Source organism: Budorcas taxicolor, chromosome 11, assembly GCF_023091745.1.
Source record: "Budorcas taxicolor isolate Tak-1 chromosome 11, Takin1.1, whole genome shotgun sequence".
Classification (NCBI taxonomy): domain Eukaryota; kingdom Metazoa; phylum Chordata; class Mammalia; order Artiodactyla; family Bovidae; genus Budorcas; species Budorcas taxicolor.
Genome location: NC_068920.1, coordinates 104,093,171 through 104,111,123, shown reverse-complemented (window position 1 = coordinate 104,111,123; position 17,953 = coordinate 104,093,171). Strand labels below are relative to the sequence as shown.

General features: G+C 39.8%; 1 protein-coding gene across 2 annotated transcripts in view; it reads left to right on the top strand.

The window, feature by feature from the left end:
- Positions 1–17,953, top strand: part of LOC128056237 (E3 SUMO-protein ligase RanBP2-like) — a 58,247-nt gene that overhangs the window by 15,846 nt on the left and 24,448 nt on the right. For both annotated transcript variants that reach the window (XM_052648938.1, XM_052648937.1), the window contains exons 5-18: positions 2,648–2,878; positions 3,203–3,348; positions 4,808–5,000; positions 7,902–7,989; positions 9,734–9,943; positions 10,823–11,004; positions 11,092–11,267; positions 11,403–11,526; positions 12,410–12,571; positions 12,838–12,975; positions 13,052–13,198; positions 14,037–14,216; positions 14,300–14,383; positions 16,219–16,354. In XM_052648938.1, coding sequence (XP_052504898.1) covers positions 2,648–2,878; positions 3,203–3,348; positions 4,808–5,000; positions 7,902–7,989; positions 9,734–9,943; positions 10,823–11,004; positions 11,092–11,267; positions 11,403–11,526; positions 12,410–12,571; positions 12,838–12,975; positions 13,052–13,198; positions 14,037–14,216; positions 14,300–14,383; positions 16,219–16,354 — 2,197 coding nt within the window. The remainder of the gene's footprint in view (positions 1–2,647; positions 2,879–3,202; positions 3,349–4,807; positions 5,001–7,901; positions 7,990–9,733; positions 9,944–10,822; positions 11,005–11,091; positions 11,268–11,402; positions 11,527–12,409; positions 12,572–12,837; positions 12,976–13,051; positions 13,199–14,036; positions 14,217–14,299; positions 14,384–16,218; positions 16,355–17,953) is intronic.

Sequence of the window (17,953 nt, the reverse complement as noted above, 5' to 3'; positions counted from 1 at the left end):
AAACACGAATGGCTCAATGGTGGTTCCATCTTGGTGTCATTGTTGAACAGTCACCACAGGGGTTGGCATGGGTGCAGTACACATGTAGTCCTTGTTCCACCCGTCACGTGTAGACAGACATGCATATCCAGCATCACCATGGGGGTGTCTTTCATGCCTCCGTTTCTGTGGTCACATCCACCTCTCCTTCCCATCATCCTTAGCTTCTGCCAACTGGTAATTTGTTCTCTGTCTTTATAATTTGTAACTAAAAAATGTCATATGAATAGAAGCAGGCATCATGTGACCTTTTGCAGTTGGCTCTTCATTCTGCGTGGTACCGTTGAGACCTTTCAAGTTGTGTGTGTCAGGATAGATTCCTTCCTTTTTGCTGAGTAGTATGTACTCATACGGTGTGTTCCACCATTGAACCATTTACTTTGGGGGGAAATTCTGTGTTTCCAATTTTTAGCTATTACACATCAGGTATAAACAATTGTATACACATTTTTAAATCAAAAGTGTCTTTAAAAGCCATGGAGAGGGACTTCCCTCGTGGTCCAGTAGTTAAGACTTCACCTTCCAAAGCAAGAGGTGCAGGTTCTAACCCTGGTTGAGAAGGTAAGATCCCACATGCCTCATGGCCAAAAAGTAAAGTGTAAAACAGAAGCAATATTGTAACAAATTTAATAAAGACTTTGAGAATGGTCCACATTTGAAAAAATAAAAAAATTAAAAAAAAAATAAAAGCCATGGAGATAAATACTAGTAACATTATCTTTTTTCTCTCCTTGTGGTAAGCGCCTGGGTTTTAAGTATTAATCAAAAATGTTTCATAGTGCAGATTTCTTTCCCTTATTAGTATCTTTGTTTTATGCCTCAAACATAATTTTTCATTGGTCATGACTGTCTTTATTGGCTACAAGAGTCCATTTCGTCTGGTGACAGTAATGTTATGGACTATGTGTCTAATGGGGAGGGTATTGTTTTCTTGCAGTGTGACGAAAGTTTAATTGTGAAGCATCCTGATTTTCTTTAATGACTTTAAAAATACTGTTGTCTAAAACTAGTAAATCTTATGTCAGATTTTTTTCCTGGAAATTTTGGACTAGAAATCCATGAAATTTGTAACTATTAAGCAGAGTAATTCTGTTTCTCCTAGAAGTTGAGGCTTACTTAAAATAGTTTTTTGGCACTTCTTTAATGAACAAAAATATCAATGATAGGAAGGCTTTCTTTGGGGTTTGAGAGTAGAGTTTTTGAAAAACATCTGTAATGGTGCTGATCTTTTACCTAATTTTAAACATGTAATTGATGTCTAGGGCTTCTTCGCAGTTATAGACCAGGTGTAAGTTTATGGAACTGGTCCAGGAGGAGACTGATGATGAGTGAGGTCCACTGGGCGGTGGGTGGGAGGTAAATGCAGGAAGGGGAAGTGGAGCTTACAGGCCATGGCTTCTATTTTCTCCGTGGAGGATGAGTGGAGATCCTAAAGAGAGGGTCAGAGAAAAGAGTACGAAGTGAACTCTTCAGGGAGTGGAGACAATGAGTTTTTAGAAGTAAACTAGGACTTTTTTCTAGGCGTTGCCAGTCTGATGGTTTGAGATTATGAAGGTGAATCAGTTGCCCTGGTTGTAATTCCCCATGCTCCCAGATGCCCTACACATGCTCATCTGTTAGTGCACAGGGGTGGAGACTGCAGGGATTGGGGCTTCCAGGAGGGGCAGAGAGAGCTAGCTGAGGGCTCTGTCTGTAAGTTCGGAGTGACTGGATGCGAGACTCTGGTGTTTTAGCTTGACAGGGAAGGAAAGTGTATGTGTGTGTGTTATGGAAAATTAAAAGGACCTTTTCATGCGGTGGAGGCAGGAGATGTGGCAGTGAGGCTGTGCTAGCCTCAGGGAGGTGAGAAAATGAGAGCGTGTTGTGGTCTGAGTGATTTGTTCAGAGTATGTATTTCGCCACGTGGGTGGCTGAGGCTGGTGTGGAGTGGTGAAGGTGAAGCTGTTAAACAGCAGGGTGGCCAGGCTGTCCTGTGTCTTGTGCTGCTGGTAGTGATATATCTTAGGGATGAACGAAGGTAGTTCTGTTCCAGGTGCTGATAAGGAGGAGTGGGAGGTGTGGCCAGATAGCACATCCTTTAGTAAAATGTTATAAACATGTTTGGGGGAGGAGGGGCATGATCAGGTGATGACACTGGGAGTGAGTCGGTCACCACCTCCTCCACCTGTACATAGACTAGCGGATAAGTGATGGCAGCCATCTTGGAAGGGGACTCTCGTTCAGTAAGGGGGAAGGTGAAGACCAAGAAGATGGTGGCACAGTAGGAGCTCCACAGTGGGAGAAGTGGGAGCGGGGACTAAGCAGCCTTAGGGAGATCCAGAGCACGTGGAGGGTGAGGACACGTGGGGGCAAGGGTCCATTCTCGTCGTTGACGGGTATGCAGGGATGTTCTGAGCTGAGTCCAGGCCCTCCTGCAGCTGTGTAATCCCAGATGTTTCTCTCCATGTATTTTCTGGAGGTTGAGCTTCTGGAAGTGACTAAGGGTGCTAATGAGGTATGTAGGGTGGGAATTGACTAAAGCCAAACACTGTGGGATGGTGCTCATAGGAGCCATGATGTTTCTAAAATTGCACAGATATTTCTCTAATTAATGGTTCTTTATAAATAGGAACAGCTTTTAGATTGTAAAGGTGAAGATGGATGGAATAAACTTTTCGACTTGATTCAATCAGAACTTTATGCAAGGCCTGATGATGTACACGTGAACATCCGACTGGTGGAGCTATATCGCTCCAACAGCAGGCTGAGGGATGCTGTGGCCCACTGCCACCAGGCAGAGAGGAACACAGCTCTGCGCTCAAGTTTAGAGTGGAATTCCTGTGTAGTACAGACCCTCAAGGTAGGTAAGGGCTGTTGGGTCTCAAAATTACCATATTTCCCTTTGTATTTAACCACTGCCCTCCATGACCTAAGTCTCTTTCGTTTATGTGTAGCAGCTGTGAAATGAGCTGATTTTACCAGGATGATTTCAATTTACAATGAGTGGATTCAAAAGATAGATACGAGAAATATGTTTGTGTATTTTTTGGTGTTTTTGTAGGCTAATCTAAAACCAACGTGGTTTTTCAGCCTGTGAATGGGCAAAGGGGTTTGTAGTGGTAAAACACTCAGTTTTGTAACACATGATACAGTTTTGTAACTTAGAGTTCTTTTTGCACAACAGGAATACCTGGAATCTTCACAGTGTTTGGAGTCTGATAAAAGTAACTGGAGAGCAACCAGTCAGGACTTACTTATAGCCTATGCTAACCTGATGCTTCTCACGCTGTCCATAAGAGATGCTCAGGAGAGCAGAGAATTACTGGAGAGGTAGGCCGACCTAGAGAGAGCACTTCAGTGTAAATTACAGGTGTCTGTTTGTGTTCGTTCATCTAAACAACTTAATGTCATTATTTTTTCTGTAATGTCCAGAGGCAATACTTAATAACATGGTGAACTGCTTAGAAGGAATCTTCTTTTGGGGCAGTATTATATTATAATTGGTTTTGTGAGACTGATTCTTAGAGAACTCTATTACTGTTCTTGGTTAAGTAATTATTCTTGTAATTAAACGTCTAGCTTTGGCATGCTTAGTAGAGTTGAGCCTGAAAATGCATGTCCTCATTGCTCTTCCATAATTCTAAGGACCAGTGTCTGCATTTGATTAAAATAAATTCCACTGAACAGACACGTCACTTGGATTTGTAGGTCAATATAGAGCTTGTGGGCTAAACCAGGCTCACAGCCTGCTTGTGAGTGGGCCTCCCCTGACAGAACGTCCTCCTGCTGTGTCAGCTGTGTGCTCGCTCACTGCAGCGGTAGAGGCGAGCCTTGTGGCAGAGCTGCTGTGCCCGCAGAGCCATATCAGTATGGGGTCCTTAATGGACAAGGTTGCTGCTCCTTGGTGTACACTCTTATTCTGAAAAGTAATGGTTCGTCCCCCATTTCACATGGCAGGGAGTTCTTTTCACTGGGGTGTAGGAGAGTAAGTCGTTTTCTTGAGGAAGTACTTGGTGTCTTCATATGGGTAGTATGAGGGAGTAGCCAAAAAGACTCAGTCAAACTTTCTGATGATTTTAGAAAGTATTTATGATTGGGGGGAAGTGGGCATGGTTATATACTTAAAAATTTTGGTCCCATGAGAAAATGGTGAGAAAGATGATTTCTTAGTGCTATGATACTACTACTACACATACCCCTAGGAGGAGTCTTGACACCCTCTGCAAGTTCCAGAAATTCACAGGCTAGAAGAAATAATCTATTGCTCAGATTTTCTTATTATAATCTACTTCAAAATCATTCTTCACATTTCTATTGTTTGCTTTTGATTTTCTTAGAAAATGAAGATTCTGAGGACCATTATGATTAAAAAGTACTGATTAGTACATAGATTATAAATAATAGAATTATAATTAACTCTAGTTAAATGTATAGTAAAAGCAGCTTTCATATTGATAATGCATGTGTCTTAGTTGTTTACTTATAATGTGAAATGGCATGTTTATTTTGAGAAATTTCAACTTTGAATTGAATAATGAAACCATATGATCAAGAAGATGTTTTGGAATAAGACATTCTGGAGGTTAAGCTTGAAATATAGGAAGTATGTCAAATAACACGAAGCACTCGATGATTCATAATTCATAAAACAGCATGGATTGTTGGGAGTTAGATGTGGAAGGTGATGCTTGAAGTAAATTCCTTTTTCAGTTTTATTTAGGATTAAATAATGACATGGATTATTCATAGTGTAGTAGTTTAACACCTGTTTAATACTTTAATATTCCAGTTTTGATAGCACTCTTCAGTCTGTGAAGTCTTGTGCAGGTGGAAATGAGGAGCTCTCAGCCACGTTCCTGGAAGTGAGAGGACATTTCTACATGCACGCCGGTTCGCTGCTGCTAAAGATGGGCCAGCACAGTGACATGCAGTGGCGCGCGCTCTCGGAGCTGGCTGCGCTTTGCTATCTCATAGCCTTCCAGGTAAGCGCTCCCTGTCTGGCGTGCCATTAACCTTTCAGTGAGACTTGATTGTACTTCACATGGGGTGTGTCCTGGTATGTGATGAAAATGGGGGAAAATATGTACAAAGTTAAAATGAAACACTTTGATGGGGGAAAGACTAACAAGATTTATTAATATACAGTACTAGTGAGGCGGGTGAAGCAGGTACACTGATGCATTGCCAGTGGCAGTTGGCATTGCTTTGATTGTTTGGAAGATAGTTTTGAAGAATTTGATCTTTTACTGTACCATTTCTGGGAATCTGTAAGGAAATAGTCTCAAGTATGAATAAAACATGATTCAAAAAGATACATATAACTTGGATGAAAATTTAATCAGTAAGTCAATTTGGGGGCATGGTTGCATAAGCTATGATAGAAAACTGTTTACCATAGCTTTTAACATGTTAATTGGAAACTTAATTTTTAATATATATACAACCTTAACAGTATATTTACTACACAGCAGTATACTTACTCATCCTCAGAAACATGAAACAACTTTATGCATAGAAAGTGACATGAAGAGAATATGCCAGAATGTGAGCCTTTGTTTTTAGATGATGAGATGTTGACTCTTGCCCTCCCCTAATCCATTTTTGCAGTTTTAATGTTTTCTTCAGTGATCTTGCATCATTTCTGAACTGAAAAGAAATGAGCAGTCTTCCACAAAGTGAATTATTCCTAGCTTGTAGAAATTGTTACCTTTAGAGAATAATTGTTTGCTTAAAAGGGTTTCACTGTAAAATGACTGTTGGAGGATGTTGCTCTTTCTAGTTCACATACTTGGGCCTTTTAAAACCTGTTGAGGTGCAGTCCACAGTGCTGCTGTTAGCTCAGCAGAGCCATTTTGTTCATAAGGAAATTATTAGTGAAAACCCACTCCAGTATTCTCACCTGGCAAATCCCATGGATGGAGGAGCCTGGTGGGCTGCAGTCCATGGGGTCACTAGGAGTTGGACACGACTGAGCGACTGCCCTTTCACTTTTCACTTTCATGCATTGGAGAAGGAAACGGCAACCCACTCCAGTTCTTGCCTGGAGAATTCCAGGGACGGGGGAGCCTGGTGGGCTGCCGTCTCTGGGGTCACACAGAGTCGGACACAACTGAAGTGACTTAGCAGCAGCAGCAGTGAAGTTAATGAAGTTTGCTAATCTGTATAAGCACTAAACTGTTATGATTAATATTTTTATAGAATTATCAAGTAGCTAACAGCTCTCTTTAATGGACATTGAAATGTAGTAAATTTTTTAAATGGGTATTTTTATGTTGACACAGTCAACTGCTCTAAACATTGGCCTTTTTAAAATTGAATTGTTGTTGATGTACATGTTGTATAGGTTACAGGTATGTAGTACAATGATTCGCGATTTTTAAAGATTATACTGTTCATAGTTATAAAATATTGGCTGCATTCCCTGTGTTGTATATTATACCCTTGTAGCTTATTTTATACACAGTAGTTTTCACCTCTTCACTCTGATACCTTCCCCCTCCTCCCCTCAGTAACCACTAGTCTCTGGTCTCTATATCTGTGAGTCAGTTTCTTTTTTGTTGTATTTATTAGTTTGTTGTATTGAACTTTGACCTTTTTATATAGTAAAAACTACATCTCCCTCCTGATTGATTCTGCAGGCTGTTTGAATGGTAGGGTCTTCAGCCCCTTGATCAGGGACTGCGGTAGTTCTAGTGAGTTCAGTTGGGTCTCTGACTTATTATTGTCTGACTTACAACAGTTGCTTGACAGTGGTGTGACAGTGATACCCATTCAGTAAAAACTCCACTTTGAGTTTTGAATTCCATTATTTCCGTATCAGCACAGAAAACATAGACTGAGTACAGCACTGTTATTTATTCTGATGCTTGGATGTTATTTCATTCTGTAGATGTACCATAGTTTGGGTTTCATTAAACCGATTCCCTAAAACTGAGATATTGCTGTGCTACTGCAAAATAATTCTGCAATGACTAGCTTGTGCCATTTCCCATGTGAAAATTTGGGGGTGGCATGAGTTTGAGTGATGGATGGCAGGATCAATGTGTATCTGTGCATTTATAATATTTTGAGCTATTGCCAAATTTCCAGTCTCACAGAGGTTGTACCAAATTATACTGCCATTCCCAGTGTAAGAAAATTACTAGAGGTTTAATGGCATTGCACCCACCGTCTGTGTGGTTACTTTCAGGATGATAAGTGTTCATTGGCTGGGACTCAGCATGTTCAGTGATGGACACTTGCAGCTTTTCAAGGTAGCCTGTTTTATTTTTAGATAATTTGGTTCTTTGTGCTTCCTTATATGGAGTAAAAATATTTCTCAAGCCACTACCCATTGGTGGTGTTTTGTTTCTTTTGGTGTTCCCTTCTTTTACAAGATAATTTTCTTAATACTCGACGGCAGCTGTCATCTTCTCACCATTCTGTTTACTTGTAGTTCTTCTGCCTCTTCTTCATAGGACAGGACTTGGAGCCCTTTTCTTATCTAGGTTGTTCCCGTTACCCTGCTGGTCTCAGGTGGTCTGTGCTCTGGAAGGGTGTGGTGTTTCCATGTGGGGGTGTCCAGTACCAGGAGGTGTAGAGCTGTCGTCTCCCGGTCTGTCTGTGCAGGGCAGAAAAGGTCTCCAGCCAGATGCTCTTGTTTCCCCAGCTGTAACTCCAACATGTACTTAATAGAAAGTAATTTCTCAGACATGCTCTTTATAGGCATCTTTTCTAGATTATCTAAATTCCCCAGTTCCCAGTGTTTCTCAGTTGGATTCCCAACTCTCTTTAACCATTGGCTGTTTATTCGTTATTGAAGAAAAGTACAGTGTAATAGAAAGGAACATTTTACTATTAGAAATGTATCACTAAATTAAGATTTTTGATTCTAAAATGATTAGGTTCCAAGACCAAAGACTAAATTAATAAAAGGAGAAGCTGGACAAAGTCTACTGGAAATGATGGCCTGTGATCGTCTGAGCCAATCAGGTACTGGTAACATTTAACTGATTTTATTTTAAAAAGAAAAAAGAACTTTTTCCTTTTTGAACACATCTTAGATAGTGTCTTCTCTCTGCCCAGCAGATAATTTGTTAGATTTTTTTCTCCTTGCCATATTGAATTAGGGAGAGAGAAGAGAGAACAAATGATAAAAAATGGTATATTCTTTAAAAGGAACAAACGTTGTTTGCTCTTGGGTGGAGAAACTCCTTAACCCATCCTTAATCTAGCTGCTAGAATCTCCATCCAGAACATTTTAGAGCATTTCTTGAACTAAGAATAAGTTACTGGTTTGCTAGCCATTGGGGATAAAAGGTGAAAAAGTTAGGGATCTCTCTCTTCAGGAGCTGACAACTTAGAAACAAAGACAGAAGGTATATATTCACATTCTGTTAGGCTGTTGGAATTTGTAGATTTATTCCCAGTTCTTAGTATTTGGGTTGGATCCTAAAGGTCTGTTACACTCTCTGGCTTTCCTAAGGCACAGACTTGAAAGTGTTCACGTAGCCAGTGAGTCAAACAGTGAACTGAAGGCTCTGTAGGGAAGTGTTTCTGTAAGAGGCAGTTTTGATGTAAAGTTGAAGGGCCTTCATTAAGAGTTAGGAAATGATCTTAAATCCAAGTACCTGTAAGCTGGGGTCTGTAGGTAGACTATTGGTCAAGGCTCCTCTGTCCCACAGCTTACTTCTTTGTAGGAGATAAAACTTTGAGTCCTTAAAGCGATCTTTTAGTTTTTTTTTCTCAGATCTCCCTTCTACCTTTGCAGAGGGTCACAGTTTGTAAAATGAGCTGTGTTGTACTGTCTTTGATGGGCCTGCTGAGCTTGTCTCTGCAAATTTTTAAAGAGATAATTGTCTGGTAGTAACGAAACCTGACTGACCAACAGAATTACAGGAGAAAAGTTGTTTTGTTTTGTTTCAAACAGCCTGATTGTATAAAATTCACTTAATGATATTATTCACTTATTTTAAGTGTGCAGTTTAGTGGTATTTATTTAGTATGTTCACAGAATTATATGATCATCACCATGATTTTAGGATATTTTCATTACCTCATGAAGAAACCTGGTACCCATTGGCAGTCACTCCCCATTTCCCTGCAAACCACTAGTCCTGGGCAGCCACGAGTTTTCTCTTTATCTTTTTCTGTTCTGGACGTTTCATATATTGAATCATACATGCTGTGGTCTTTGGATCACTGTCTTCATTTACTTAGCATAGTGCTTTCAAGGCGCATCCATGTGTACTAGAACTAGAATGTGAACTAGAACCTCATCCAAGGAGTGTTTTTAAAATAGGTTCAAATCTGTGGAATCATAGTCTCTGGGAGTGGAAGTCTAGAACTGAAACAGAAAAATTTTAAACTCTTTAAAGGATGATTTTGACTAGCCAGATTTAGAAATTTGGTGTATCAAGGACAGAAAATTGAGCTTGATCCTGTTCTCCTTTGGCCACTTGAATCCCACGCTTTTCCAAAAGGAAATCCTTCTGGGATTTTTCACACACATTTTTTTCCTTTCCTTTTACCCTAGCACATAGACACAGATGCTTTGACACCTGTAGTCTATTCATTTTTCACATCAGCACCCTTTTGGGTCCAGCTGAGGTTTTTGGGCTGGAGGGTTCATTCTGAGAATGTCATGTTATTTCCCCTTAGGGTAAGTGAATGAAACTGTTGAGAGATGTAACTTTAATCTTTGTCTTTTAAATGATGGAAATAATTTGTTTTTCAGGGCATATGCTGGTAAACTTAAGTCGTGACAAGCAAGACTTTTTAAAAGAGGTTGTAGAATCCTTTGCCAACAGGAGTGGGCAGTCAGCCTTGTACGATGCTCTGTTTTCTCGTCAGTTACCTAAGGACAGCTCTTTCCTTGGTAGTGATGATATTGGAAGCATTGATGTACAAGAACCAGATCCTGATGAATTGGCTAGATATGATGTTGGTAAGTGGTATCTTTCTAAGGAAACACTTTACATTTTAATCCTTTTACACCAGGAGATATATAATAGCAACAGGGGGATTATCCAGAAATAATGACTTAATATTTTTCTGAATTACTTTCAAGGTTTATTGGGGGAAGGTAATATGAGGTATTGGTAGTGGTTATGGTAGCATGTGCTTTTCTTCTGAATAGTTCTATACACATGATTGGTGTCATGCATTCTCTCCTAAGTATCATTTTGATGCTAATACAATCTTTTTAATGAAATAGCTATAATGTACTTGCCAGTTTCCATCTGGAAGCTGTTTCCAGTTTTTTCACTTACATTAAAAATACTGATGACAATTTTTAGGTGTCTCCATTTCTTTTTTTGTTTTTTTCTATACAGATTCCTAAAAATATAATTACTGGGATGAAGTTGATGGACATGTTTGTCTCACAGATGGCTGTATTACCAGAAAGCTTGTTCCTCTTTTATGCTTTCAGAAGCCAATAAACTTTCTAGTATTGAATTTCTTAATCTAGTAATGTAGTGGTATCCCACTGTTTTCACATTTATTTACCAAAAGGAAGATCTGTTGTTTGAAGCTTTATTACCGGATGGCTGTTCTTTATTTCACCTCTGTCAGTAGATTGTTTTATTGAGTTCTAGTGAGGCTCTTTTTTTCCTTCAAAAGAACTTTTTCCATCAAAACTCTTTTTATGAAGAACGCTAGACTTTGCTTATATGTTTTCCCTATACTCTGATACTGAAAAGCAGTTATAACATTAAGTTACATTTAGTATTACTATGAGTGAGTTTATGTTGGCAAAACTGATGGCACACAAAAATTTCCAAAACCTCAAGCTGTTTTTTTTGTTTTTTTTGCTTTATTTCAGGTGCCATTCGGGCACATAATGGCAGTCTTCAACACCTCACCTGGCTTGGCTTACAGTGGGATTCATTACCTACCTTACCTGCAATTCGAAAATGGCTAAAACAGCTTTTTCATCATTTGCCCCAGGAAACCTCAAGACTTGAAACAAATGCACCTGAATCAATATGTATTTTAGATCTTGAAGTAAGCATAGATTTTAATAACTTAAATACCATGAACACTCTTTTGTGTTTTTTTTTTCCCTAAATTGATTTTTTTTTTTTTAATCAGGTATTTCTTCTTGGAGTAATATATACCAGCCACTTACAGTTAAAGGAAAAGTCTAATTCTCACTGCAGCTTCTATCAGCCTCTGTGCTTGCCACTGCCTGTGTGTAAACAGCTTTGCACAGAAAGGCAGAAAGCATGGTGGGATGCAGTTTGTAATCTAATTCATAGAAAAGCAGTGTAAGTAGCAAAAACAAAGAAAAATTCCTTTAACTTAACCATAGGGACTTAATTTAATTCTCATGTAAAGTTTTAATTATCATGTGATGATTAATAAACATCAATTTCATTAAATAAAACATTTTTTTTTTTTAGACCTGGGACTTCAGCAAAATTGCGACTTCTAGTCCAGCGTGACATAAACACTCTACGAGGCCAGGAAAAAACTGGCCTTCAGCCTGCTCTGCTCGTGCACTGGGCAAAGTGCCTTCAGAAAACGGTGAGTTCACTGAAGAGGAGCAGTTTGTAAGAACATTACCTTAATTTTTTTTAATGACATACTTGACCTTGGAAGTTTTTTGGTTTAAAAACAGTAGCAGCGTGTTCATATTGTGTCAGGTGAAATGTATTTTCACAATCTTGCCACAAAGTAGATAGTATAGTTTGTATGTAAGTGCTTAGAACAATGCCTAGCACAGTAAATGTTACCAGGGTATTAGCTGTTACTATTCGGAGAAGGCAATGGCACCCCACTCCAGTACTCTTGCATGGAAAATCCCATGGATGGAGGAGCCCGGTAGGCTGCAGTCCATGGGGTCACTAAGAGTTGGACACAACTGAGCAACTTCACTTCACTTTCACTTTTCACTTTCATGCATTGGAGAAGGAAATGGCAACCCACTCCAGTATTCTTGCCTGGAGAATCCCAGGGACGGGGGACCCTGGTGGGCTGCCATCTATGGGGTCGCACAGAGTCGGATACGACTGAAGTGACTTAGCAGCAGCAGTTGTTACCATTACAGTTAACAGCCTGAAGATTTTTTTACCTGTTTGGTGGCGCAAGGCTCTATAGGTAAGGGTATTATAGACCTTGCTTAATATTTGAGGTCTGTTCTGTGGGCACCTATATAGCAACTTCAGGAAAAAAGAGTAGGCTGCCCGATTGGGTAGTATCGTTGGAGGTGTGTCAAAGTTGGGTGTAGAATGAGTGCTGGTGGTTAAGTGCTTAGTTATTCTAGAATTTGGAAAGGTGAGCATATGACTTTTGAGATTCTATTTTGCCTAGGATTTGAAATTTTAGCCAGTTGGTCAGAGCATCTGCAAGTGAGTTTTTGAATCTGTTCATTTGTGTCTCTCTGTGTGCTTCTAACTTTGTATTTTAGGGCAGTGGTCTTAACTCTTTTTATGATCAACGAGAATACATAGGCAGAAGTGTTCACTACTGGAAAAAGGTTTTGCCATTGTTGAAGATGATCAAGAAGAAGAGCAGCATCCCTGAACCTGCTGATCCTCTGTTCAGGCATTTCCATAGTGCAGACATTCAGGTAACGGAGAGTCCCATCGTGAACTAGCTGGAGGTCTGGGCTTCTAGTTTATATATAAGAAAATGGAAGTAGAAACTGCTTATATTAATTGCCCAACTATTTAATGGTAGTCTTGTTTTCTAAGTCCACTGGCTGTCACAGATGCAACATGGCAGAGAAGAACACTGAGATGCTGATCTCATTAGATCGTATAAAATCCTTGGGCATATTTGGGTTTGATATTCTGGGTAGAGGCAGCTTGACTGAAAGTTACCCAATGTATTTAGGCATGTGAAGTTGGTGAATACGAAGATGAAGCACACATCACATTCGCTATATTGGATGTAGTTAATGGAAATATAGATGATGCTATGGCTACGTTTGAATCTATTAATAACGTCACTTCTTATTGGAATCTTGCACTGGTAAGTAGTGTGGTACTTGAATTAAAGGGTTTTTCTTTTAAAACATAATTGTTTCATAAAGCACTCTTGTGTATAGCTTTTTCACAGAAAAGCAGAAGACATTGATAATGATGTGCTTTCTTCTGAAGAACAAGAAGAATGCAAAAATTACCTGAGAAAGACCAGGGACTACCTGATAAAGATTTTAGATGACTGTGATTCAAATCTGTTGGTAGTTAAGAAAGTAAGTTGCCGATTGTACTTTCTTATTATTGATAACTAAGTAATAAGGAATTTTGCCTTGATTTTTGTATTTTGGTAATTCAAAAAATGCTTAGCGATACCACATTAATGCACAGAAGTGGGGTGTTTAAATATTTAATTAGGATTACTTTGCCTTAGGTTTTTGTGTGTGTGTTTAAATGTGGACATTTAGGTTTATACCATTACAGAAATGCTTATTGGAGAATTAGAAAAGGCTGGCATTTATTTTTGTTACCTGGCGATGAATTCAGCAAATGTTGCCACTAAGTCTAGTTCTGTGTGGACTTGGCAGTTAAACATGTTAATGAAATCAGGTGGTTGCTCATGACTTCGGGACGTTTCTCCCCCATCACTGTCTCCTGTGACCACCTTTCCCCGGCTGTCAGCAGTTTGAGGCTATTGTGATGGGATTAACCTCAGTGACATTCAACCTTTCACCTGTTTGATTGATGAGTTTGTGTTGCTGCTCTTGGATTAGAGTTATGTTTGGTGCATGCCAGCATCTGTGTTTCTCTCCTCTCATTCAGAATCAGTGAGTGAGTGGCAGTGACTTACTGTGCTCACATGGAAAAACTCCCCAGTTAACATTTCTCTGCCCTTGCTGCTGCCATCAGGAGGGCTAGACACAGCATGGACTTGAGGGTTAGGAGACTTTAGATTGCCCAGCATTTTCTGTGTATTGTTACATAAAGTACAATGTGCTTGTCACACAGAAGTATGAAAATATAAATTAGTAAGATAAAAAAATCCTTATTTGAGAGTTCTTCTGTTGGTGATTTTGCAAACTAAAGATGTTGATTCTTGCCTTTTATTTTTAGTTGCCTGTGCCCCTGGAATCTGTGAAAGAGATGCTTAATTTAGTCATGCAGGAGCTCGATGAGTTCAGTGAAGGAGCACCTCTTCATAAAAATGGGTCTTTACGAAATGCAGATTCAGAAATAAAGCACTCAACTTCATCTCCCACCAAATACTCTCCATCACCAAATAGAAGTTGTAAGGTAAGTGAAAAAGAGAAGAGTCACTTTACTGCAGAATGTATGTTCTAGATGTTCTAAATACTGTTTCATCATTATTTTTTCAGTATTCTCCCAGAACACCACCTCAGTGGGCAGAAGATCAAAATTGCTTATTGAAAATGATCTGCCAACAAGTGGAGGCCATTAAGGTAAATGCCTTGATTTTTCTAAACTGTGCCTATCTTATTCCGAGACTCCTTCCTTGACCACTTTCTCACTCATTTCTAACACTGTTCCAGATGTTCCTCTGCTGCATGACTGTAGAGTCATACTGTGATTTACATGCTTCCGTCTTGACATTAGCTTATTTTTGAAATTGCTTATGTGTCTTTATCCTCGACAAGATGTGAATCTTTCAAAAATGGCGACTCATATCCAAACCATAGCCCTGTTCCCAGCATAGAGGAGGTCCCCAGTGATTGAGTGAACTAGCAAGATCTAGTCTTCATACCTTGATTTATGAGATTATAGCTCAGACTCACTAGTGTATATGTCACATTTATAGCTAAGACTTCACAAGTGGTCTAAACTTTAAAAGGTCTCTTTATCTTTTTATTACTTCATATGAATTTGACTTAATTATGTAAAGATGCAGGTGTCTGTACATGATTGTGCTTTAACTTTATGAAAGTGACCTCAACTGTAGCACTCAAAGGAACTTCTTTGGAATTGGAGGTACAAGTAAGTTGTTTCATGCTCATTGACAAGAACTAATGCTTTCTAAAATCATGCCAAGGAAAGTTGAAACCTGTATTTTTTGTACTTTTGAATTTCCATAAAGATTTTGTGTGCTAATTTTGTATAACTGTGACCTGCATGATATTACATGCTAACCATGTAGATTTCTGGCACCTACATGGTGTTCTTGTGTGCCTGGAAAGCTAGGGTCTAATACTAACTGCCACTGATGCACTTCTTTGGGTCAGGCACTTCCTTAGCTTTCTCTGTCTCTTTGTCTTCTCATCCATAAAGTGAGACTTGTCAAAACTAGTTTTATATCACGTGTTCTAGTTGTTCAAGTTTTAACATTATGCTTTCAGGTTTAATTGGATGTTTAAGTCTATGGTCCAGATACTGGTGGTGACCAGTTAAAATTTCCAGCTGATTCCATTCGTTTCTTATTTTTAGATAGATACCGTCTCGACTAGACATAGTATAGATGGATGAATGGGGAAAATTTTATTTAGTTTGAAAATTTAAGATATATTTTTGACCTTAATAGTTATGGGGTTTTTTTTTTTTTCCCCCAGAAAATTTTTATTCCTAAAATGCTTCTTTTTTTGTTCTCCACACCACCTGGCTTGCAGGCATCTTGGTTGCCATCCCCTTCCACCCACCCACCCAGGGATTAGACCCAGGGCTGCAGCAGTGAAAGCACTGAGCCTAAACCACTAGACTGCCAAGGAATTTCATCTGAAACACTTGTAGAAGAAAAGGGTAGCCATGCTGGATCTGTCTCTGACCTCACTTATTATAACTTATTCCTGAAAAATACCTGCCTTGTAGGTTCTGGGGTTGAGAAGGTGTTGCCTTTTTCTTGTCTGATCCCTAACCACTGGCTGTAGTAGTTGGTGCTCGAGGGCTTACTTGCTCTGAAGCATGTAGAATCTTCCTGGAGCAAAAGGATATAAACCGTGTCCCCTGCATTGGCAGGCAAATCACTATCCATTGCATCATTAGGGCAGTCCTGAACAGAACTTTAGAAAGATGAAGTAAATGTAGAATGGAAAGGGAGATGAATCCGTTTTTTAGGTTAGAGCTGACTCTAGATTTGAGTGGATTTGGTAATGATACTAAGGAGGGAAAAGAATGGGAGCAAAAAACAAGCTTTAAGAAATTAAGAATCATGTTTTACATCAGCACCTGGTGCTCAGATCTGACTGGAGTATGGACTCTCTAAAACGCATCATCAGATATTAAATTTGCTCTAGCACTGTTTACACCATGATATAATTGCTTAAAATTGTTTTTCTTCTTCCAACAGAAAGAAATGCAGGAGTTGAAACTAAATAGCAGTAGCTCAGGGTCCCCTCACCGTTGGCCTCCAGAGAATTATGGACCAGATCCAGTGCCTGATAGTTATCAGGGGTCACAGAATTTTCACGGGGCCCCACTGACAGGTAAGTTGGCAACTGAATAATCCCAGGTGTTAGTGACGACACTGTACTGCTGCCTCCTTTAGTTAGGTAATTTGTGAAACCACCTTGTCTCTATGCCTTAATTTATTACATGTTTGTGTCTGCCTATACTCCAGAAACAAAACAAGCTTTATCTGATCCTGTTTATGTAAAGGCTTAAAGAACCCTTTACTGCACATCTCAGAGGAGCTGAGACTGAGCTGGAACTATGCCTTATATTGGAAAAATGTTAACTAATGGTATAATTCATTAAGAGCTGCCTAATTACGAAATTAAACTTTGGGGAATTATTTTGATGACATTCTGAGAGGTCTGACAGTCTTGAGAAATCTTTTGTATATGGAAGGAGAGAGTTTAAGCTAGGCTAGAGTGGATTTTTAGGTTGTATTCTTACTTAGCTCTCTGAGCCAGTTTGTCTGTTTGAAACAGAAATAACACTTGCATCACATGGTTATGTATTTATGTGTATGGGAGGTGTGTGTGTGCACATTAGGCATTTACTTAGAGTATGCAGTAAACATTCAGTGAACCACAGGGCACAGGCAGTTGCCCTCTGGGTTGTCCGTGTGCCAGGGCGCGTTGTGTATGTGATTTCATTCAATTACAGTAACCCCGAGCGGGAGATATCATTATGAATTCCCATGTTTAGATGAAATGGGCTTAGAAGATTAGGTGACACCCATTATTGTACATGTCACTATTGGTAGAGGCTTCAGACTCTGGTGCTTTGACGTCAGGCCACGTGCCCCCAGGCAGCCAGAGTGATGATGAAGGCAGGTGTTTTTCACGTGAGACAGATTCCTGAAATGGAGGTAATTAGATTAATTGGTTTTAGTTCAAAAGAAAGATTGGAAATGGTGTGGCCTAGTTTAGTACCTTAGTGATGGTCCCTAGGGTCCTCCTTAGAGCAGCTTGCTGTCTTCTCATGACAGTGTCCTTCAAGTGCAACAGGTGACAGAGAAGATCTTTGTGAAGTCAGAGTCACTAATGCTGTCAATCATAGGTGTGGATGTGAGGGGCCTGCCAGATTTAAACATTGCCTGTCTAAGGTGCCATACACCATGTGGAACCTGACTGGCGCCGACAGGCTCATGGCTGGCTTCCTCTGGGGCTTTCTGGATGCTGTGTGGTTATCATCGGGCACCTTGTGGGTCACAAGTTCTGTTTCTTCTTTGTCTGTGCATAGCAGGTCTTCTGGTTGTTAAACACACATCTGAACATAACATTCACATTGTCTTATTTTATTCTTACAAGTACCCTGTGGACTGTGTAGACGCAGCACACCCTCACTTGACAGGCGAGAGGAATGGAGACCCCAGTGGGCTGCTTGACAGTCGCAGTTGCAGGCAGCTCTGGCTCTAGCCAAGAGTCCCAGCTCCTGACCACCCTCCTGAACTCACAGATGGTTTCCTTAGTGAAGGTCCAGATGTGCCAGGGTGGCCCTTGTCTACTGATAGTAGATGACTAAAAACCATCAGTAAGCTCGAATAAGGAAATGCTCAAAAGTACTGACGAGTGTAAAGAAAACTGGAAACTAATCATGTCACAGAGAGTTCTGCTCCCAGTTTAGAGCATTTTTTT